Source organism: Dama dama, chromosome 22, assembly GCF_033118175.1.
Source record: "Dama dama isolate Ldn47 chromosome 22, ASM3311817v1, whole genome shotgun sequence".
Classification (NCBI taxonomy): Eukaryota; Metazoa; Chordata; class Mammalia; order Artiodactyla; family Cervidae; genus Dama; species Dama dama.
In genome coordinates, this window is record NC_083702.1 from 51,209,977 (window position 1) to 51,233,799 (window position 23,823).

The window sequence follows — 23,823 nt, forward strand, 5'->3', positions numbered from 1 at the left end:
ATCTCCTCCTGGAGTTCTAAACAACCAGCTGACTTTCTGTCTCTATGGATTTGCCTCTTCTGTACATCTACTATAAATGAAATCACATACTCTATGATCTTTTGGGTCTGCCTTCTTCAGCATAGATGTTTCCAAGGCTCATCCATGTTGTAGCATGTGTCAGAACTTTATTCCTTTTTATGGCTGAATAATACTCATATACTTCATCTGTTTATCCATTTATCAGTTGATGAACATTTGAGTTATCTCCACGTTTTGGCCATATGAATAATACTGCTATGAAGCTTCAGGTACAAGTTTTTGTGTAGATTTTTTTTTTCTTTCCATTTTTCTTAGGTATACACTTAGGAGTGGGGTTGATTGTTGGGTCAAATGTTAACTCTATCTTTAACTGTTTGAGGAACTGTCAGACTGTGTTCCACCATAGCTGCACCTTTTACATGCCCACCAGCCGTGTATGAGGGCTCTGATTTCCCTGCATCCTCAACATTTGTCATTAGCTGTATTTTATGATAGCCAAACCAATGGTTGTGAAGTAGAATCACACTGTGGTTTTCATTTGCATTTCCTTTATAATTAATGGTGCTGCACACCTTCTCACGTGCTTACTGGCCATTGAAACATCTTCATAGAGGAATGTTTATGCAGATCTTATAAACAGGATTTTTATAAGAGAGATTGGGGACAGAATGAACTTGCAAAGGGGTGAGACTAAGAGGACGTCTTAGACTTGGCTCCCCCACTTACTAGCTGTGTCATTTCTGGGTTTCTTAAACTCTGAGCCTGCTTTCAATTCTTTTAAATGGGAATACTACTACTTACTTCACAAGGTCATGGAGTGACTAAAATGAGAAAACATGTGTGAATGACTAGAGTACCCAATATGCAGTAAACATGCTGTAAGTGGGAACTATTGTCATGATTTTTAAAAGGTAATAACATGGTAATACTTGGGTTACAGGAAGATTAATCTGAACCTGTCATAGTAAATAGATCAAAAAGAGACTGCAGACAGGGTCACTCGTTCAGAGAAGACAACAATTTAAGTGTAAGCAAACAAAATGAGAAAAAGCTGTTCTCTGGCTTTCTTTTCTATCAAAGACAATTTTTCCACTGGTTCTTGGCCTGGGCAGCCCTAGCACAGAGAAAGATCTTGTTGCTTTTTCAGATGGATCAAGGATGTTTTAATCATCTTCATATATTAATTCATCGAATCCTTGTAGAACTAGTGATGAATATGTTTTGAATATTTGATTAATACTTCATAGTAACTTGAGGAATTTTAAATATGATTATTAGCTCTGTTTCTCTGGAGAGAAATGATACATACGGCTTTGGTAATTTCAGGGTCATTTATATTATCAATTAAAATGCAGATCTTCCTTGATTTATATGGGGTTACAACATTACATCCAGATAAATCCATAGGAAGCTGAAAATACTGTAAGTTGAAATGCATTTAATACACCTCACCTACTGAATACCACACTTAGCCTAACCTACCTTAAACATGCCCAGAACATTACATCAGCCTTCGTGCGTGTATGATAGGTTGCTTCAGTGGTGTCCGACTCTTTGTGACGCTATGAACTGTGTAGCCCACCAGGCTCCTCTGTCCATGCGGTTCTCCAGACAAGAACACTGGAGTGGGTTGCCATGCCCTCCTCCAGGGGATCTTCCTGACCCAGGGATTGAACCCACGTCTCCTACGGCTCCTGCTTTGGCAAGTGGGATCTTACCACCAGCACACCTGGTGAGGAGCACCCGGGAGCTCTTACGTCAGCCTGTAGTTGGGAAAAACCATCTAACACAGAGCCCATGTCACGATAAAGTGTTAAATATCTCATGTAATTTATTGAATACTGTACTGAAAGTGAAAAGCAGAATGGCTGTGTGGGGACAGAAGGGTTGTGAACATACCGGTTTTTACCCTCATGATCTTGTGGTTGACTGGAAGCTGTGGCTCACTACCACTGCCTAGCATCCTGAGAATATGAATATCATCAGTCTGGAAAGTGATCAAAACTCAACATTTGGTGGATTCCCTGGTAGTCCAGTGGTTTGAGATCCACGCTTCCATTGCAGGGGGCATGGGTTTGATCCCTGGTCAGGGAACTAAGATCCCGGAAGCTGCACAGTCAAAACAAAACAAAAGTCTCAAAATTTAAAGAACAAATTTTTTATAGACTGTATATTGCTTTTGCATCATTGCAAAGTTGAAAAATAAAAAATCAAACCATTTTAGGTTGGGGGTCATCCATGTAGTGTTATCCAATGTCTGCTCATTCACTCATCCCATACATATCTCTGGAGCACCTACTATGTGCAGACACTCTTCCAGACCCTGACTATACAGCAGTAAACACAAGGTCTTTGCACTCAAGGAGTCTATATTGTAATACAGCGAAACGTTAAAAATCCATTCACTCAATAAGCATTTTTGAACACCTACTATGTGCTTGGGATGCACAAAATAAGCAAAACTCCTTGTCCTCATAGAGCTTACATTTTAGCAGGAAGAGACAGACAAAACACAAACAAAATAAATAAGGAAGCTCTATAGTACAAGGAAGCTCACCTCTGTATCAGAAGTGATAAAGTGTTGCTGAAAAAAAAAATAAAGCAGTTAAGAGAGAGTGGGGGAAGGGAACTGGAATTGCATTTTTAATATTTATTTATTTTAGCTGCATCCCCAGGGCATGTGAGATCTTGGTTCCCTGACGTGGGATTGAACCCATGCCTCTTACATTGGAAGTGCAGAGTCTTAAACACTGGACCTCCAGGGAAGGCCCTAGTATTTTTAGATAAGAGAACAGCCTGGTGTCACTAAGACACGGAAGGACGTGAGACAGTGAGCTGTGTGGTTATCAGAGGGAAGCACGTGCTAGGCAGATGGAATAGCAAATGCAAAGGCCCTGAGGCAGGAGTGTTCCTGCCATAAATAAAGATAAAAGAAGTGGAGTGAACAAAGGAGAAAATAGGATATGAAAGTTAGAAGGGGAACAGAGAGGAAATCTGGTCCAATCTTCATGAAAAGTGAAAGTGATTGATTCATATCAATGTATGACAAAACCCACTGGAAAAAAAAAAAAAAATAATAATAATAAAAAGAAAGTTAGAAGGGGAACAGAGAGGAAATCTGGTCCAATCTTCATGAAAAGTGAAAGTGAAAGTCACTTTGTTGTGTCCGACTCTTTGCAATCCCGTGGACTATGGAATTCTCCAGGCCAGAATACTGGAGTGGGTAGCCTATCCCTTCTCCAGGGGATCTTCCCATTCCAGGGATCAAACCCAGGTCTCCCACATTTCAGGCAGATTCTTTACCAGCTAAGCCATAAGGGAAGTCCAAGAATACTGCAGTGGGTAGCCTATCCGTTCTCCAGGGGAACGTCCCAACGCAGGAATCAAACTGGGGTCTTCTGAATTACAGGCGGATTCTTTACCAACTGAGCTATCAGGGAAGCCTGATCTTCACATCTGACAGAAATAAAAAGTGATGAATATATTTCTGGCTAAGCAAAGGACAGCTGTATTATAAGGCAGAGCATCTTTGAACAGAGAAGTCTATGGTCTTTTACAGTGTTCAGGAAGTGCAGGGTTCAGAGACTGGAACTTTTAGAAGCCAGACTGATCAGAGATGAATTGGCCTTTAGCTGAAGAAGGAAGGGGATTAATGGAGTGTGCCTGTTGCTGATTTGCTAACTTTCTGAGGTCAGCAGCAGCCAAGATTGGGAGGTTGTCATTGACTGATTTAGAAAGATTCTGGGTGTTGCTTGTTTAATGGCCAAAGAACAATTAGTCTTTTCCTTTGTTCAACTTGAAATGTACAAACTTGTCACTCTCTGCTTGCAAGGCCACTGTAGAGTCTTTTGTCTTTTACTCTGGGGAAAATGGGGAGGTACTGAAGGATTTTTTGAGCAGAGGAGTGACAGAATCTGACTTCCACTTGGGTGGGATCACTCCGGTTGCTGTGTAAGGCAGAGTAGAAGCAGGGGGACAAGTCAGGAGGTCACTGCAGCTGCCTCGGTGAGAGGAGACGGCAGGAGAAGCATTCCCAGTTTGGATATATTGACAGACAGCAACCAACCAAGGTAATCCAGTGAGGCTAAGCATATTGGAATGAAAGTAATATTATTATGATATGACTGGGTGACTCTGTGATTATAGAGAGTAAGTGAGTGGGGTTTTAAAAGAGATCAATGGTGAGGGAAAAACTTCTTGAAGAGATGAGGCCTCAAAGATGAAAAGGAGCCAGTAAACACCTCAAGGCTAGAGCCTGTGAGTGTGTGTGTGTGTGTGTGTGTGTGTGTCTGTATGAGTGTGAGAGTGTGTGTGAGAGTGTGTGTGTGTGTGAGTGTATGAGTGTGAGTGTGTGAGTGGTGTGTGTGTGTGAGTGTGACTGTGCATGAGTGTGTGTGTGACTGTGTGTGTGCGTGTGTGTGTGTATGAGTGTGTGAGCGTGTGTGTGAGTGTGTGACTGTGTGCATGAGTGTGTGTGTGACAGAGACTGTGTCTGTGTGTGTGAGTGTAAGTGTGTGTGTGTCTGTGAGTGTGTATGAGTGAGTGTGAGTATGTGTGAGAGTGTGTGTGTGTGTGTGTGTGTGTGTAGCAGAGCTGAGGCCAGCGTGTCTAGAAGGTGATGAGGTGGGAGTGGGCCTAGAGGGATAGCAGAGGTGGGACACGGAAGCCGAAGCTAGACCCTTCCAGGCCCTCAGCGCTGATAATGGATGGAGAGGATGGGGCAAGAGTAGACCGGGAAGCTGGAAACAGAGACAACACTAGTGATACAATAGATACTGTCATCATGGGGATTTATGAGGTCTCGTTAAAGCAATAAAGTAAAATCCAACTGAGGAGTCTTCACTGAGCCAGGGATTCTGTTTTAACGTTTGCCGAATTATGACTCATATATGGTGGGATAAATAAGGGGCAGCTGTGGTGTACGGAAAGTATGTGCACGCTTAGTCGCTCAGTCGTGTCTGACTCTTTGCCACCCCTTGGACTGTAGCCCACTAGGCTCCTCTGTTCAAGTGGATTCTCCAGGCAAGAATATTGGAGTGGATTGCCATGCCCTCCTCCAGGGGATCTTCCCAAGCCAGGGATCGAACCCAGGTCTCCCGCATAGCAGGCGGATTCTTTACCGTCTGAGCCACCAGGAAAGCCCATGGACTAGAAGAGGAATGAAGTCAAATTACCTGTCCTTTGGCCTGTAATACAAAGTCAAGATTAGCCCAGAGAAGGTGTTTTCCTAGGCATTAAACTGTGATCCACATCCCTCTCTTTCACTGTGTAATCATGAAACATGGTGGATGTTGATTGGAGGCTTCTGGAACACAGGTTTTAGAGGCACAGAGAACACAGGTCGTTAAGGCTGGGTAACTGGCCTTCAACTGCAGAGGGGGTGTGGCCTGGGTCTCCTGTCTCCCAGGGGTAGCTCCCAGGGGAAAGACAGTGCTTTATTCACCTTTGTAGCCCCCACACGCCTAGCACAGTGCTTGTGGACAGTAGGAGCTGGATAATCTGTTGACTCTGAATTAAGTATGTAGATTAGATCAGTGGCACTGAAATAATACCATAGGAATTCAGGGAAAGTAGTCAGTCATCTTTGCATCTTTTGAGTCATCATCCAGTGTGTGGATTCATCATACTTCCAGTTCTATTCTTCCTTTTTTATATTTTCTACCTTTGAGTACATGATTTCACTCCTAAAACTCCACTTTATGGAAATCACAAAGGGAGGAGTTAAAACATAGGCCAACTTTACTCCTTTTTAGCAAATAACAGTTTAAAAAAGTTTAAAGGAGGGGATTTCCATTGTGGTCCAATGGTTGGGACTTCGCCTTTCAATGCAAATGGTGTGGTTTTGATCCCTGGTAAGGAAGCTAAGATCCCACATGCCTCAGGGCCAAAAACCCAAACATAAAACAGAAGCAATATTGTAACAAATTCGATAAAGACTTTAAAAATGATCCACATTAAAAATAAAAACAACTTTAAAAAATAAATTAAAAGTTTGACGGTGATTGAAATTCATGTGATACAAAGATCTTAAGTTAATAGGCCAAGTTTTTTTTTTTTAAAGGGCTTTCTATGTGTATTTACTTTAAGTAAATTCCAAGCAATCCTAAGAAGTGACTACTAGTACTCCTATTGCAGAGGTACTTAACGGTACTTACTTACGGAGAGGTAAAGAAATTTGGCCAGGGTCACATGCCAGTAAGACGGGGAGTTGGAATTCAAACCAGATTGTCTGATCCCAGGGTGGTATTGCTTACTTACTTCTCTTGGAATAATTTGGAGGCTTTCATTTGTCTTTGCTTCCTTATTTGCTCCAGAAATGTGAAAATATGCAGCCCAACCGTAGGAGCTTTATAAATAAAACATAGCTATATATTTTTAAATGATTAAAGCTGGAAAGTTTAATGTGGCACGGCGCCACTTGTTTAGTGGAAGTAAAGAGAACGCGATTCCCGGCCCTGGTTGCAAAACCCTGCGCGCTTCGCAGCGAGTGGTGTCTGGCTCGCCGCCCATCTGTGATGGTGGTGGTCCAGGGAAGACCGGTCCAGACTGCACTCAGGGAAAGACAGCGAGGGAGCTTGGACCGAAGCAAGAACGGGCCATGGATTCTTGCAGCCCAAATGTCATCTGGTTGGGAAAAACCACACGTTGGTGGTGCAGTATTTTAAGGGATATGCAATATTTTAAGCTGGGGTGAAGGCTCACTAGTCTGACAACTTGTTAAACATGAAGGAGAGGATTGTATCTTTAGATGGAATCTGAAAAACTAACACCGGAGCTCGGTGGTCGACTGAGAAGGACCGCTGTGCTTGTGGCAACATTTGCAGCGACACAAGGCGAACACGAGGCAGTCGCCGCACAGATCCACCTTGTAGCTCGGGTGTCGCCCTGGCCCGCGGCTTCTAACCTTGGTTTACCCTTCTTAAAAATCGAGGCGCAGGCAGGCTGCACTCAGGTGGGTGAGACGCTTCCACGTGGGGGAGGGAGGGGATTGAAAAGAGAGGGCGGGCTGAGAAATCACCCTTCTCAAAGCCTGGGGAAAGCACCGCGGGAAGCAACTCCTTAGAGACCTCAGCAGCAGCTCGCTCGGGCCCTAGTCCCTGGAAGCCTCAGCCGAACGAGGAGACCACTGGTCGGCTCGGGTAGCCCCGCAGGACCGGCCCGCCGCAGCCTGCAGCCGGCTCTGCAGGCTGGCGGAGCTCCGGCCGCCGGCGCGCGGGGCGGGGTCGGAGGCGGGGCCGGGGCCGGGGCGTGGCCGTGCCGGGAGGGCGCGCGGGAGGCGCGGAGGGAGGGTGTCGCGCCGAGGGAAGCGGCCCGCGGCGGAGGGAGGGGAGGCCGAGTCCTGGAAGCGGAGCTCCGCGCTGGGACTGGTTCCTTCGCAGCCATTTTCTGTCCAACCAAACAGCCGATTGGAGACGGGAGCCAACCAGGGCTGCATTGGAGGTTTGTGTCTCGCTTCGGCCAATGATCGCTCCTAAACCGACTCCACTTTAGCTCGAATGAAATGTCCGTCTCCTCCCGGCGCCGTCCCCGCCGCCAACGCCGCCGCGGCCGGGGGCACTCGCCTCCCTTCTGCCCGCCCGCCCTCCCGCCTGGGCCGGGGCCGGGGCCGGGGCCGGGCGGGCGCCTGCGAGGCCTGTCCCGCTGCGGGCCCGGCCGGGGAGCGGGCGCGGGGCCGCTCCTCGGCTCTTTGTGCGCCGGGCCGAGGAGCGGCGGGACGCGGGCCAGGCCGCCTCCTGCTAGCCGCCGCCGAGCTCCGGGCCCGAAGCCGAGGAGGGGGCATCGGGTCACCGTCGGGCCCGCTGTCGGCGGCGTCCCGACCGGCTCCATTTTGTGCGGAGAGCCGGCCGTGGGGGCGGGGGACGCGGCCCGGACCCCCGGCCGCGATCCTGCCCCCACCCCCGGCCTGGCCCCCTCGCGGGGTTTCCCGGGGGCGCCCCTCTTCTGCCTGTCCGCCCGCCCGCGGGGGCACGGCGGGGCCGGGCCGCTTTGTCTGCTGCCCCGGCACCCCGGGCGCCGCGCGGCGGGCAGGCGGCGGGCGTTGGGCGCGGGCCCGGGCCTGGGCCGGGCGAGTCGGGGGGATGCGCGCCAGGGTAGCCCGCGCGGCGCGGGCGGGACTGACAGGTTGGCCGGGCGGGCCGGGGGGCCGGGGCCAGCCCGCTCACCTTCGTAGGGGAGGAAGCCAGGTCCCCGGGAGGAAGGAATGGATTTGGTTTCCCCGCAGTCTGGTTTACGCGTAAAGAATGCAGCCATCTGGCGGCTTGCGGTCCCTGGTCTTGCCCCGAAGGTGGGAAGGAAGCTTTCCGGATTGGGCTAAGGTTTAATCTTGGGTGGGAGGCGGGGAGGATGTGCCGGGCCTTAAGAGTAGTAGTCTCCGAGAACAAAGAATTACGGAGCACCCACAAGTCGTAATCTTGCCCAGAGTACTTTAATGAGATGATTTAAGCAAGGTTAGGTAATGTATGACTTAAAAAAAAGAAAAAGAATAGCATCCCGCTTAACCTGCATGGACTCTACGGTTCGTGCCACGAATTGCTGGGATGGTTTCCGCTCTCTGATACGGAAACTAATCAACAATATGAAGTGATGAGGTAACCTGATCAATGTAAGTGGCATTAACAAATAGGAATTTTATTTGTAAAGTAAAAAGTTTAACCCCAATACCTCAAAAGGCAATTATTCCTTCCTTACACTGCTCCTGTAGTTTAATTTAGGGATTGCATTGATGCAAAACTCGGGTCTTGATGCCAGAGACTGGAGGGTGGAGGAAGAGTCTGCTGCTTTTCTTGGATACAAATTTGCATTTCTTTAAACATTAAACAGATGTATGCATTCCCTTGAGCTTTCACATATATCATAACCTGCCTTTAAGAAAATATATACCATATGCGGTCATAGTGTTTTAAATATACCAAGTCTAAATATATACTGACTCAACTATTTGGGTGAGCGATTGTAGTGAGGTGTGCACCCCCTCCCCCAGCAAAATACATAAATGCATACAGCTCCTACATTTTAAGTATTCTGAAGATTCTCCCCCCCCCCACCCCCCAGACACCCTTTGAAAAATAACACTTAAAGCTACAAGGAAGGAATTTTCCGGGCAACTATGGGTTAGAAAGAGGACGTTATCTGAAAAGAAATTAGAAATTGCTTTTAAGATTATAGCAGAGTAGACAGTGCTAGCCAGTCTTGCTGCCTAGACCCTTGTAATGGCATTTTAAAATTCAGTTCAGTGGTTTACAATTTTTTCTGCTATTTACTAGATTTCATGCTTGAATGCATATCCATATTTTTTAATCCTTTAAAAATTAACACTGAAAGGGTATATTTTTGTTCCCCCTACTCTCCATTTAGTTGTTTTACTTGAGAAAAGGAAAAGCAAATGAGAAAAGGAGATTGTAACATTGTAATTGATGCCAGTTTATTCAGCTATTTATGCCTTACAGTGAGAATGAAGTGCTTTCCAGATGCAATTTTAGTCCAAAATGGTGGTGCCTTAAAATGATAAATAAAGGTCTTAATTGATTTTGCTGTTCTCTGGGCAACATTCATCTTCTCACTATAATATGAGATATTTAAAAGCATTACATTCTGAGATAAATTTGTTTCCCCTTTGAGCTTTTGGACCCTAACTCTCACTCTAAAACAAAGAAAACCCTTACAAAAAATTAAGTTGATAAGTCTGGGTGTTGGTATTTTAAATAGTTTAGATACGTGATGTGATTTTTTTTTTTTTTTTTGGTCTCTTGCATATTATATAATTTGGTGTGTTGTGATGAATATTTATGATGAACATGACTAAATATATGTTGGAAAAGCAATATCTCTCCCCAATGGCATTAACTTTTTTGTAAGTTTTCCAAAATATATCTTCCAATTTAACAAACATTTATTGGGTGCTTGCATTTTGCATCATTTTATTGCCATATGTTACATTAAATAATAGCAGGTAAAATTATACATGCCTTTAAAATTTTTACTAGGAGGAAAGCCTATGGGCTATGCCTTTTTTTTTTTTTTTAAACTACTAATAGATGTTTATCTTCTAGGTTGAAATTGGGCAGAGATTAGACACCTTTTTTAGGCAGGTGTTCTTAAGTACCACTGACAACACGGTTCTCAGCGTATTTCATGACAGTAAGTATGTTTTATCATTCTGGTTGTTAATTAGATTTGAACTGTAATTAACTGAAAACAAAATTATAACTGGTTTATACTGTGGAGAAGGCAATAGCAACCCCACTCTTGCCTGGAAAATCCCATGGACGGAGGAGCCTGGCAGGGTGCAGTCCATGGGGTCGCTACAAGTCGGACACGACTGAGTGACTTCACTTTCACTTTGCACTTGCATGCATTGGAGAAGGAAATGGCAACCCACTCCACCATTCTTGCCTGGAGAATCCCAGGGACGGGGGGAGCCTGGTGGGCTGCCGTCTGTGGGGTCGCACAGAGTCAGACACGACTGAAGTGACTTAGCAGCAGCAGCAGTATACTGGAGATTCCTGCTAAAATGAGTGCCTTTCCAGGCCAGATAGTACCTCTCCCCATTCCTGTTGCTTCCTTCCCAGTGACCTGCATGTATTAAATATTTCCTCTGGGCTGCAGGGTTAAAAGTTGCCCCATCTCAGGTGGCTGTCTGTTTAGCTGGCAGGGCTTTAGTCAAATTGAATATTTAGAGGCAAGTTATGTGTGGAACAGAAAATGCTGGTTCTCAGGGTAGCGCAGGTGAAAAGAGGAGAGGTGTGGTGGGCTGGGTAGTTGGGAATGTCACAGAAGGAACTTGTAGGGCCGGAGCTGAGCCTTGAAGGGTGAGTAGGGTTGGATGCTGTCACCAGAAGTTGAACCCTGAAGGCAGGGCTGAATGACTTCTGTTGGTGGCAGGGAAGTGGATCTGCATGGTGCGGGTGGGGATCTCACAGGATAATCTAGTGAAGAGATACCACTTGGCCTGTCTGAGTACTTTACTTTTGAATCAGATACTACTATGTCTGTGACATGAGGCGTGTCACAGCTTCCTTGAGACAGGATTACCTCACTCCTTAAACAAAAGAACTGTACCTGGTGATCCCTGAATAAGGTTTTTTAGCCCTGAAGAGAGTTGAAAACCAGTTTTCAACTGGTTTAGTTTAGTTAGGTTTAACAATGGAATCACTCATGTAAAGCCATGAAAACTAGGTTTGGATTTGACGTGGAAGACTTTTAGAACCATCATAGGTTCGAGAGTTATAAAAACAATGTTTCAGCAAGATTAGTCTTAAAACATTATGTACCCAAGTAGGTTGGATTGTCATCTAGTGGAAGGAGAAAAGGAAGGGCATATCTAGGAAACATTTAAAAAGAGATCACTGGTTAGGTAGAGCTCGGAGGAGATGGAAGAACCTAAGATGACACTGTAAAATTAGCCTGGAGGAGCAGAGAGATGGCATTGTTCTTAATGGAAGAGTTCAAAAAGAGCTCCCCTCCACTACCTCCCTGCAAGGGATGGGGAAGGTGAATTTCATTTTCCAGTATCTTAAGTTTCCAGTGGCGGGATAATCAAACATATCCTACAGGCCTGGCTTGCATGAGTGGCAGTCACGATATGGTTGTAGATGTAGGATTTATGAGCATAGAAGTGATATGTAATGAGTTTATTAAGAAAGTAAGGGAAGAAAGAGAAAATGATGGTTAAAACTAACAGTTAAGCGGGATGGGGCGTGGGGGGAAGAATACTGCTTTGGAAATGAAGGGAGAATTCCAAGCATAAATGTGGGATTAGCAGAGGCCAGCACTATAAAGAATAGTCAAGTAGGTTGAAGGCAAAATCTCTGGCAACTTTTGTGAGCAGTTTCAGTATCCTGTTGGAATGGAAACGCACATGTTATGGAGTTTCAGTTGGAATGAAGAGGGTGTGTAAGGACTGTCAGCATGAGACTGAACCAGAGTGTGTAACAGAATTAAGGCTGTAGGTGTCTGTGTCCTTCAATGTGTTTAATGAGGGAGATTAAGAATGTTTAAAGAAGAATGAAGAAGCTGGTATCAGAGATGAGGAATCATTATATTATTCCTTATCTACAAAGAGATAAGGAATTGATCCAGAGAACCAGTGAAAGGGGTTGTGTGAAAGAGAAAAGACTTATGCCTGGGAAGAAGATGAGAACTGTATTTGAAGAGACAGTAATACTACTAGGTTACATTTGTTGAGTTCTTACTGTGTATCATGCATTTTGCTAAGTGCTTTTTATACAGTACCTCACTTTTCATAGTAACTTCCTTTTGAAAATGGGAAAGTTAATATTGTCTTTGCTTGAGGGGTATCGTTGAATGTTTTCAGTATACAGTCAGTAGACTCAGAATTTAGAGGGGGCAAATTAAAGATATAGGCTTAAGGACTATTTGAAAACCTATCAAGAACAAATTACAGTACTTGGCATATGAGACTCCAGACTTCACTCCCATATAGGGTGCCACCTTTGGCAAGTCATTAGCCTCATATAACCTCTGTTTTCTCACCTGTTTCATTGGGTCATGAACATTGCATAAGATATTTAGAAAGTGTTCAGTGAGTGTTAAACATATTAAAAAGGGCACTATTTATGCATTTGTGCAACAGATTATTAGTATAGTTAAAATGTTGCCACATCAAAAAATTACAGAATAAAATTTACTACTTAATCAGCCGGCCATTTATTGCACTTAATATTTTAGAGAACGATATTATCAGTTCAACTAAATACTTAGGATACTTAATTTAATGGGATTTGACTCCTTGTTGGTATTTCCCAGTTCCCTTGGATCTAATGATTGATCATTCTTACCAGTAGCCCTTTCCTGTTTGCTGTCTGGATGGAATCCACCACTTTAGCTTCTCTGTTCTTACCAGGCCTGTAAGTATCACAGCTGGACCTATCGTCCCCACTAGACGTGCCTGGCCACCAGCCTCAGCTGGGCTCTCGGCATCACCCAGCTCTCCCCTGTCCTTGTGCATTCTCCAGGGAAAGCCATCTGTCTCGCCAGCTGTAAGAATCCCAGCGTTCTCCTTGGTCTTTCCTCCAGCTCCTCCTCAGTCAGCCAGAGTCTGGTGATTTTACCAGTGAGAAGCTTTGCAGTCACTGCTGCTGCTCTCCAGCGCTGCTTCCTGTCAGTACTGGGAAAGTTCGTCGTCTTGCCTGAACTCTTGCCCTAAACGCAGCAAATGGTTCTTATGGGTCTTCTGACCCCATTCTTGCTCCTCTTCCAGTTAACTGTCTACGTGGGACTGTAACCAGAGTGATCTTTTTAAAAGAAATTGGGCTGGCATTCTTCTGTTAAAACTCTCTTTTGATTTACTCTTGTCCACAAGGCACTGCTTGACCTAGCCACTACTTAGCTCATTCCAGGCCACCAGGACTGTGCCTCAGTTTCCTTTGCCTGGAACATTCTTGTCCTGTCTTTGTTTGCCTGATTGCTATTCATCTTTCAGTCTCAGTGTAAATGTCATCTTCTTAAGATGCCTTTCCTTGATTGAGGTCCCTTATGGAGTCAGCTGCAAAAGTGTATCATAAAACATCTTTGTTTTCCTTAGCATTGGGCGCTAGCAATTAGTTAATGATTTATAATTATTTAATAGCTATATATAACATTTACTGAGGACTCTTATTGTACTATGCTCATCCCACTTGCCAGTTATTAGCAGGGAATTCAAATCAGATGATCTGATTCCAGAGCCTGTGCCTTGGAAATGCTAATGGGCTGCGCTCCCCACCCCTTCCCCTTGCCCCCAGTTTGTGTAATATTTGTCTTCTCTACAAGACAGGACAGAGACCTGGTCTTTGTTGTTGACCTGTGAGGTCGGCAGCACATGGTACAGACCTGATAAATACTAGGTGCTTACTTGGTAAATATTTGTTCACTGACTTACTTATGCTGTACAAACTATTTTGAAATTTTGATAGGAAGTTTTAGAACTGGAAAAAACTTTTGGGATGTATCTAGCAAGTTACCCCCCTCATTTTTTATATGTATAAATAAGAGAATAGCTAGCATATTATAGGCATCAAAGACGAGGCTAATATGTGGAATTTCCAAGCCTTGGGGGTTCCAAGATGGAACACTTAATTTCTGGCTTACAGAGTAGGGAATAGGGTAAATCAGATTCAGGAAGATGGATGAACACTGGGATTAAAGTATCAGGCAGGATTTTAATGGTAGAAAAATAGAGGAGAGGAAGACAGGAGTGGTGAAGTGACAGAAAAGCTGAGGCTTGCAGAACCAAAGCCACACACAGCTAAGCGGCTGACGTGTGCTCATCTTCAAAGGACGGACAGTGAGACCTGACATCTCCTGAGTACACTGTGGGCCAAGGTCCGTCCGTCCTCAGCAGGTTTCTGTTCTTTTTGTAATTCTAACAACTCTGTGAAAAACTTGTAGGAATATTTTTTAGAGGACTGAGGTTTAGAAGCTAATGCTATTAGTTCCAGTGATAATCTTGCTGCTAATTCCAGTTCAGGACAAGATAATGTGACTTATACTTTTTTACATTGTATTTGTAAATTAATTAATCTCCTAGACCATCCTTATTTCAAGAGTCTTGCTCATCAGCTAATTAAAAAACCCAGGCTATCTTGTAGACATTGATTTAGCAAAAGATTTGTTACTGCTTCATCCCCCCACCTTCCTAAAAAATCAAACTGGATTTGTTTCCAGTTGTACACTCTTAAACAACCACTTTGATCCTGTCTCTGGTACCTTGATCTCCCCTCAGTTCAGTTCAGTCACTCAGTCGTGTCCGACTCTTTGCGACCCCATGAATCGCAGCACGCCAGGCCTCTCTGTCCATCACCAACTCCCGGAGTTTACTCAGACTCATGCCCATCAAATCGGTGATGCCATCCAGCCATCTCATCCTCTGTTGTCCCCTTCTCCTCCTGCCCCCAATCCCTCCCAGCATCAGGGTCTTTTCCAATGATCTCCTCTAGGGCATTGTAAAAACCAGTCAATTCATAGCTATCCTAATTGAACTTTTTCATGGGTAATAAGTCCATCATCATACCTATTAAAGGCTATTCTCCTAGTATCTTTTTAGCACTTTAGGATCAAAATAGCATTTTATATTTGGGTAATATATCAGGCATATATTAGCTGTTTTAAGATGGGGAAGGTGAAATTATTTCCATTTTATATAGAAATACATTTAACTGGTAAGGATGCTTCTTTTCAGGGATCAGTGAGAGTCTAAATCCAAGCTCACTGACTGTTGTTTACCTCCTCTTAGAGGGCACTAAGAAGCATCATAAATAGGTACCCTGTACTTCTACAAATTATTAAAAGTAGGTGAATTCTTTTTTCTGCCCCTCACCAGATGCATCAAATGCCATGTTGTTGAAGGCTTGGAAACTAGCCTGGTGTTTTAGTATTATTTAATAGATAAAAATCCAACAGAGATGGAAAAAAGGTATTGCATAAGGACTCAAATATTGCAGTTAATAACATCAAGTTTGTGCTAGGTCATGGACCTTGATAAACATTTAGGAATTTTTTATTCAGATAATACATTCAAAAAATTTCTACCCACAAATAGCCAGTTCCTTATTGTTTTCAATAGTATTATTTGCAAAGCAGAAAGACTTCCAGGATTTGCTATGTTGGAATAGAGACAGTTCAGGGCTTATGGTTTTCACTTTTTTTTTTCCAGATTCTCCTTTTACTTCTGAGCAAAATTAAGCAGGGTTCTTTTTTATTTTGCTTTGTTTGAACTTTTTATTTTGTACTGGGATGTAGCCAGTCAGCAGTGTTGTGGTAGTTTCAGGTGAGCAGCAGAGGGACTCAGCTGTGCGTATAAATAAGCAGGGTTCTTTTAGCTTTATTTTGCCACACTGCATGGCTTGAGGAATCTCAGTTCCCTGACCAGGGATTGAACCAGGGCCATAGCAGTGAAAGTGCTAAATCCTAACCACTAGACCACCAGGGAACTCCCAGGGTTCTTTTAAAATACTCATTTTAACACTCATTTTTGTCTGTGTTATAATACTTTCATATTTTTATATGCAGATCTCCAATCTCCCCGACCCTTCCTTTTCTTTTTTTCTGTACAAGTCAAAAGTCTGGGAGTAGGGGGTGGGGGGTAGAGAAAATTAACCTTTCAGTTAGAGGTGATGAGCTTGTGCAAAATGTGGGTGTACTTTTGGGCTGCATGGGTACAGAATTGTGCAAGGAATCCATGTTTCTTATACCAAACAATAGTTTGAACCAGGGCATTGTCTCTGTAGAACTTCTGAGATAGCAAAGAAAGTCTGCAGCAAGAGCAAAAATGCTTGTGTAGGAATACACCTGGCTTTAGCAGGAGAGCTGAACATGCTGGATATAGGTGACTTCCAGGTGACTTACTGACAAGCTGATTTTGGCTCTTCTTGTTATTCCAGGGATAAATTAGGCTGTAAGTCAGGCTTGCCTGTATGGTATTTGAGGATTATGCAATTGAAAAGAAAGATGTGTGTTTTAGATTCATTTCCTTGTAGGCTTATCACTTATGGAGGGTAGGTAGGAGAATCTTGAATCATTGGCAAATTATTAAAACGTTTCCAAAACAAGAAGTGGAAATGTTTTCTTTTAGTAAACATTTTAGTAAATGTTTCTTTTAGTAAACATTCCGTAGCTTAGAGCTATGGAAAATGTAATTGACTCATCCTATAACAGTTTATGAGCACTGAATCTATTATGTAGTTTTTTAGACAAGTTTTACTGAAGATTATTGAAAAGCTTTTTTTCCTTGTAGATGGATGGTGACAGTTCTACCACAGATGCTTCTCAACTAGGGATTTCTGCAGACTATATTGGAGGGAGTCATTATGTTATACAGCCTCATGATGGTAAGAAAGCCACAATTAGAAACATATTCACAAGTAGGAAAAAATGAGAAAGTGGAAATTTTATTGATGTGATGTTCTAGGTTACTTTTGTCTTTACGGGAAAATTTGAAATCTTTTGTCACAGTTGAGTGTTTGTCTAAAAGGTGTACTTGCCTATTTTTATTAGAAATAGTTTTCAAAAGAATGATGGGTTTTAGAAAAGAATTTTGTAAACGTATGCCTTTTTAAAGCTGGTACAGTTTCTTTAATTTGTTACTGATTCCCTACTTAAGTATTATATATGGAAAATTCTTATTCAATTGATAGAATAAACTAGTTCTTTAGTGGGTGGGTGCTAGCTGTTATATTTCCAGTACTTATGAACAGATGTAGTTTTATTTTTTATTCAATATCAAGTATTAACTATGTATTAGAATGGCAGCATTATGTTGGCCTGTCAGAAATAATTTGCTTTTGTGGCATTCTGATGAGTAGAATTAAAAAATACTAAGATGAAGGTAGTTGAGGGTGGGTAATTGATTATTTACTTCATTTTTAAACAATTCAAACAAGTTAATTTTGTAACATCATTTTAAACACATAAAAATATAAATTGAATCAACTTAAGTACCTTTCTTATGTAACATATACAAAAGAATGGGAAGTTTACTTTTAGGATACTGCATTTAATCATAAAAGGATACTTGTACTGTGAACACTTCAGTTATATCTAAATCTATATAATTTGAAAATTTACTTTTTGTAAGAACATTATATTACCACTATAGCTTTGTTCAAAAAACATTACTTCCTTAGTAATACTGCAATTGGGTCAGTAATATTCAAGTCCAGTTTTTCTGTTCACATAAACTTGGCTTTGGATAAACACACATCCTGTTAATCTAGCTATATGCATGGAGCCACAGGTCAGTCTCTTATGTGTTATAGCTAAGTTATGTAACAAATATTTATTTGTTCAATAACCTGCTCTGTTGAAGCTGCTATACCAAATGGAAGAACATAAAGCTGATCAAAGCTCATACATACATACATACATACATAAAGCTCAGCCAAAAGCTAAGAGGAGAATGAGAAATAAGAATTACAAAATGTGTTAGAGAAGAAACAAAGAAGCACATGTGGTATTTTGTGAAAGAGAAATCGCTTCTGAAAGTGCAGGAGAGACATATTTGAGCTTTTGGGAGAGTTAGTAGGCAGAGTTGAGGATAAAAGTACTCTAGGCAGTGGATTTGAAATTAATGAAGATATTCAGTTATGGCCCTGGGAAACTTATGTAAAGACCTGCCATTTTAATCCTGAATAGGAGATGAATCAGAATGTCACTTATCCTAGATTGTTTCAGGTAGTCTTCTCTATCTTAAAGTAAAAATTATGAGAACCTATAAACCTGTTGTTTTCCTTTAGATACTGAGGACAGCATGAATGATCATGAAGACACGAACGGTTCAAAAGAAAGTTTTAGAGAACAAGATATATACCTTCCAATTGCAAACGTTGCAAGGATAATGAAAAATGCCATACCGCAAACGGGAAAGGTAATGCAGAGGAGAAATTTAAATAAGTTTTATTTTTCAGGGGTGAAGAGGGGGAAAGTAAAACTACATGTACACATAGTTCATGAATGTAGTTAGCTATTGGTTTCAGTCATTCAGCCTTTTAGCAGAATACTTAGTTCAGTGGTACACACTTGGTTACTGAGCAGTGTTCAATTTCAGTTCTCTTATGTCCCCCAAAGCTCCCCCTACCCCACTTGCTGAAAGGAGATAAAACAGAATTAAGAATTGTTTTAAAAATAGGTACATTGTTTGGGGCCTGTGAAGTTGTAACTTCTAAAATGTTGCATCAGAATTGGATCATGTTGGACTAATGGATATTCTGCCCAAGTCTATATATCTGGAAACTCTGTCTATAATTGTAAATGTTAATATACATTTAAATTCAGCTGGCATGATATTTTTACATTTTTATTTATTTTTGATCATGCCCCATGGCATGTGAGATCTTAGTTCCCCACCAGGGTTTGAACCCATGTCCCCTATGGTAGAAGCCTAGAGTCTGAACCACTGGACCACCAGGGAAGTCCTTGGCATGATGTTTCTAAGTTGCTTTGTCTCATAGAGAAACAACCATATAAATAGTTAACCTATAACAGCTTTAAAAATTTATTGTCACTCTGCTTATCACTTGGTCTGAAGTCCACACTTTTTTTTTTTTGAAGTCCACACTTTTTATATTTTACATTGCATAATAAGTTCCCTCTCATTTTTTTTTTTTTTGTTCCCTCTCATTTTATTATAGTTTAGAAAATACTTATGAAAGTAATAAAGCTTACAAGGAAGTATATTATTAAAATATATCCTTAAGCCTAGATGTTGCAGTTTGAACGGTCCTCCTGTGTTAGGGGGAAGAGGCATACTGCCGCTCACTGCTGTCTATGCAGGCCTACGCCGCCGGCTGCGGTGGCCACTAGCCGCCTGTGGTCACTGAGCACTTGACATGTTGGCTGGTCTGACTTGAGATGTGCTGTAAATATAAAACATGCCCCAGATTTTGAGGGCATAGTTTGAAAAAAAAGGATAAAGATATCTCAATTTTTAAAATGTTTTTTATTGAGGTATACTTCAACTTTTAAATGGATTCTATGTTTAAATGATAATATTTTGGATTTATTAGGTTAAACAAAATATATTAAAATTAATTTCATCTTTTTTTTTTTTTTTTTAGCGTAGCTGCTAGAAAATCTAAAGTCCTGTATACAGCTCACATTTTATTATCTTGCTTGACTGCATTTATGCAGTAACTCTTGTTACTTTTCGATGACAGGTGTGTGCTTCTTTTGGTAGGCTTTTTCATAAACTCAAAACCTATTCCTGACAAAGTGTGTCTTTATTAATAAAAATGTCACTAGATGTCATTATTTCACTCCCTTGTAAGCCTTACACAAACTTATCTGTTTTTAAAAACTTTCTGGTGTCCTCACTGGTGGAAGTGCCAGTGCAGAGAAGCGGGACTTGAGTCTAGCCCACAATACACTCCAGACATAAGAGGATTGATTTTCTTGGGCACTTGGTTAGTAAGAATTTTCATCTTTATTGGGTAATAGAGTCATCTAGTGGTTGCTTTTATACCTAAATTCTGTTTTCTGTGAATAGCTGTCAAAGCCTCTCTCCTTGTATTTGAGTTTTCAGTCTCACTGTGGGGGTTTGAATTTTGATAGCATACATTATTCAGTGTTATCAGCAGATATTTTTAAATATTAAAGGTTAACAGTCATTAACTGAAATTTATATTCTTCTGAATAGCCTTTTATTTTTTGCAGTTTGTTAGGAAAGTGGTGATTATATTCCCTGCAGATTTACCTTCGATTTTTCTCCTCAGATTGCAAAAGATGCCAAAGAATGTGTTCAAGAATGTGTAAGCGAGTTCATCAGCTTTATAACATCTGAAGCAAGTGAAAGATGCCATCAAGAGAAACGGAAGACAATCAATGGAGAAGATATTCTTTTTGCCATGTCTACCTTAGGCTTCGACAGTTATGTAGAACCTTTGAAATTGTACCTTCAAAAGTTCAGAGAGGTAAGTAAAGTGTCTCCCATTATGCTTTTAAGAAAATAAGGTACACTATTTGCTTTAACTTTTTAAACATATGAATCATTTCTCAGAAGTATGTAATCACTTATATTACTGAATTTAAATAGTAAGTCCTTTCTTCTTCCCTTTGTTTATTACTAATGGCAGCATAGTTATGTAATAACTAAAAGAGCATGGACTCTGGATTTACACCACCTGGATGCTGAACTCCGTGACCCTGGGCAGACTATTTAAGTACTTTAGGCCTTGGTTTCCTGATCTGTAAAGTGAGGCTAATAATAGGACCTACCTCACAGAGTTACTGAGAAGATAGCGTAAAACAATCCATGTACATCCCTTGGCCTAGCACATACTGAATGGTCAATAATGTCATTAATAGCACATGCTGTTATTGTTACTAATTTAAAAGAGGTAGTATCTCAGAGCTTGGGGCCGTTTAGATAAAAAGATAGGGAACTACAACTATATCCTTTTCTTATATTAATTAAATTTTTCTACATCTCATGTTTGGTTTTTCTTTGCCTATGATATGAATTTGTGAAAATGAATTAAGATCAGCATATTTTTAAATTCTATACTCCAACTTGGGTGTCAGATTCATACTACTTTCAAAATATTTTCTTAATGTCTTCAGTGTTAGAATCCCATTAACTTTGTGATATCGGTACAAAATGACTGGAGTAGGAAGAGAATGTGTTAATTCTTTACAGAACTTTTCCAGATCTTCAGCATCATTAGACTACTAGAACCTGAGTGTGGACAGACATTGATCCAAACTGTAGTCCTGATTTAGGAATTTTAAACTCCCAACTGTCTGCCTCAGTGCCGCCCAGTTGGCCAAGAGATGTGTATATAGTTAAATGATACTGGGATCATTTGTAGTAGATTTGCAAGCTGAGTATTTATAATATTTTGCAGACTACTTCATCTGTAATTAGACTTTTCTTTTCCTTTTGACGTAGTGTCGAATTAGAATAACTTTTTACTTATAAATATTTTAGATTTTATAGGTCATTACTAACACTGTCTTGTGATGACCACTGCATATGTAACAGTTAGCATTTTGAAGGACCTCCCCATATGTTATTAACCAGAAGTGTTAATAAACAGTTTTATAGTAATAGAAGCCTCTAATTCTAGGAACTAAGTAAGCACTCTCATTTAAGGAAGCAGGTTTTTGTTGCTGTTGCTGCTGTTTCGAGTACCAGTGATGACTGTTTCGTTTCCTTCCCCAGGCTATGAAAGGAGAGAAGGGAATCGGTGGAGCAGTCACAGCTACAGATGGACTAAGCGAGGAGCTCACAGAGGAGGCGTTTAGTAAGCAGTGTTACGATACGTTTGTGCAACCCAATTGTTGGCGGTGATTAACAGGATATGTCTTTAGTGGAGCTTTTGGAATATTAGCACTGTGTGTTTTGACATAGCACTATTTTGAATAGCTCTTACTAGTTCGTGCCCTTATATTTGAAGTCTCTGAGGGATAAGTGTATAAATTTTAATTCTGCAGAGATTATAATCTTTTACCAATAGTTCTGATTTCCATAGTCCCTAATTTATTATTTAAGATTCATGAGATAGGAATATTGAGAATTGTTTATAATATTAAATCTTGTGATTTAAATAAATTTGAACTGAAGGTTTCTTAAAAATTGAGACATTAGGCATTTGTGAAATAAAAGGTCTATGGTGACTGTATTTCTCATGTAAAATTTATATGTATATATTTTATATTTCTCATATTTAAAATACATACTGCTTAGTTATGTAAGTGTTGTTCTCAGCCAAGCCTAAGCCTAGAGTTTAGGTGTATTTATGAATCAGAAACTTAATCCATCTTTTATGCACATGGGCAGTTAGCGAAAGTACACTTCAGAAAATTGAAAAAATGCTATAGGAAAAAATGTGCTTTTGGGGCAACTTTTTTTAAATGGAAAATCACCCAGCCTTAAGATTCAGGTCAAGAAAGCAGATGCACTTCTTTACCTACTTTTGTATTTGTTTGTTTGTCTTCTAGCTAACCAGTTACCAGCTGGCTTAATAACTGCAGATGGTCAGCAACAAAATGTTATGGTTTACACAACATCATATCAACAGGTACCGTACTTTCTCTTTATTTTAAATTACTTAAATTATATTAATTTTTTTTTTTTAATCACAGGTAGTTAACGTCAACATAATTATTAAGAACTGGATAAAGAGGGTTGTTAAAAATTGTTTTCTCAAAATATATAACTGTGTATAGTATTTTCTTATGGTTACAGATATGTACACAGATGTTCATTTAGCCTGTCCTTCATATCCACGGGTTCCACACCATGGATTCAACCAGCTGTGGATCATATGCCGTCTCCAGTCCGTCGTTGGTTGAATCCGCAGATGGAATTTGCAGGTGCAGAACCCATGAATACTGAAAGCTGACTAAAGGACTTGAGCATCTGTGCGTTTTGGCATCCACAGGGCATTCTGGAACCAGTCCACTGTGGATATTGAGGGAATGTGTGTATTCACATAGATTTCTGTAAAGATATACAAGAGATTATTGAAGTAGCTCCCTTAAGTAGAGAGAATGGAGATTTGGGGTGGGAACTAGTCTTACATTTCATTGCCTTCTGGTTTTATTCTTTGAATGTTATAGTAGACATGCTACTTTTAAACTGTTTTTTCTTTAATTATGCCCAATTTAAATTTTCAAATCTTAGATTTCTGGCGTTCAACAAATTCAGTTTTCATGATCTGAAGAAATGATGGAACGGAGAGTATAGAGAACCAAGTCTGTATACAGATTCTGGAACAGAGACATTAGAAGGAACTGATTGGTGAAAAGATGTCTCTTTGTATATTAAATAGCTGTAATGTAGCTTCCCAATGCTTGACTAATTGAGGTGTTAATTCTGACTTGAGAATCTTTTTCATGAATGATTTTAAAGAAAAATTTGGATTTTAAAGGTATTAAAATATTTTTGTTTTGTACGAGAGTTTGTTGCTCTGTATGACTCCTGTATGCATTGTATATTGCAATTTATTACTGTCAGAGATTTGTAGACAGTTTCTTATTTTCATATTGAATCATGTTACTTTTGTAATTCAAGTAAGCAGCTGGGTTAATTCATGATGTTTGCCCTTTTAATAAAATATAAGGGTAGAGTTCATTTTGAATGCAAGTTGCCTTTATTATAAATTTGAGTTTGTCTTGGTTATATAATATCTTGCATGATAACCTAGCTAGATTTTTAGCATTTGCCATATTTATTAAAAATTAACTTTTTTTGTAAAACATTCATAGCTTAAACAGTACCATTTTTTTTTTAGAAGTAATTGAGAGATTAAGTGTGAATGCAGAAGCAAATATTGTCTGCCCTATTCAACTTGGTGCCCACTGACAGTG

The 23,823-nt window shown here is 41.0% G+C and overlaps 1 protein-coding gene and 1 non-coding gene across 4 annotated transcripts; one reads left to right on the plus strand and one right to left on the minus strand.

Annotated features, from left to right (window-relative positions):
- The first annotated feature begins 7,318 nt into the window (after nt 1-7,318).
- Nucleotides 7,319-23,587, plus strand: NFYB (nuclear transcription factor Y subunit beta). Of its 3 annotated transcripts, none has more exons than XM_061125493.1 (8): nt 7,319-7,461; nt 10,071-10,158; nt 16,754-16,847; nt 18,252-18,382; nt 20,226-20,423; nt 21,674-21,755; nt 22,453-22,532; nt 23,138-23,587. In XM_061125493.1, exons 2-8 carry the CDS (start codon nt 10,153-10,155, stop codon nt 23,168-23,170), a joined length of 624 nt encoding a protein of 207 aa, XP_060981476.1. In that variant the 5' UTR covers nt 7,319-7,461; nt 10,071-10,152; the 3' UTR covers nt 23,171-23,587. The 3 variants fall into 3 exon arrangements, with proteins under 3 accessions (XP_060981476.1, XP_060981478.1, XP_060981477.1); XM_061125495.1 differs by lacking the exon at nt 23,138-23,587 and adding an exon at nt 22,700-23,123; XM_061125494.1 differs by lacking the exon at nt 7,319-7,461 and adding an exon at nt 8,169-8,623.
- On the minus strand, nt 15,878-15,949 carry TRNAE-UUC (transfer RNA glutamic acid (anticodon UUC)). Its single transcript has one exon. It is a non-coding gene; the product is annotated as a tRNA-Glu (tRNA).
- Nucleotides 23,588-23,823: the final 236 nt, after the last annotated feature.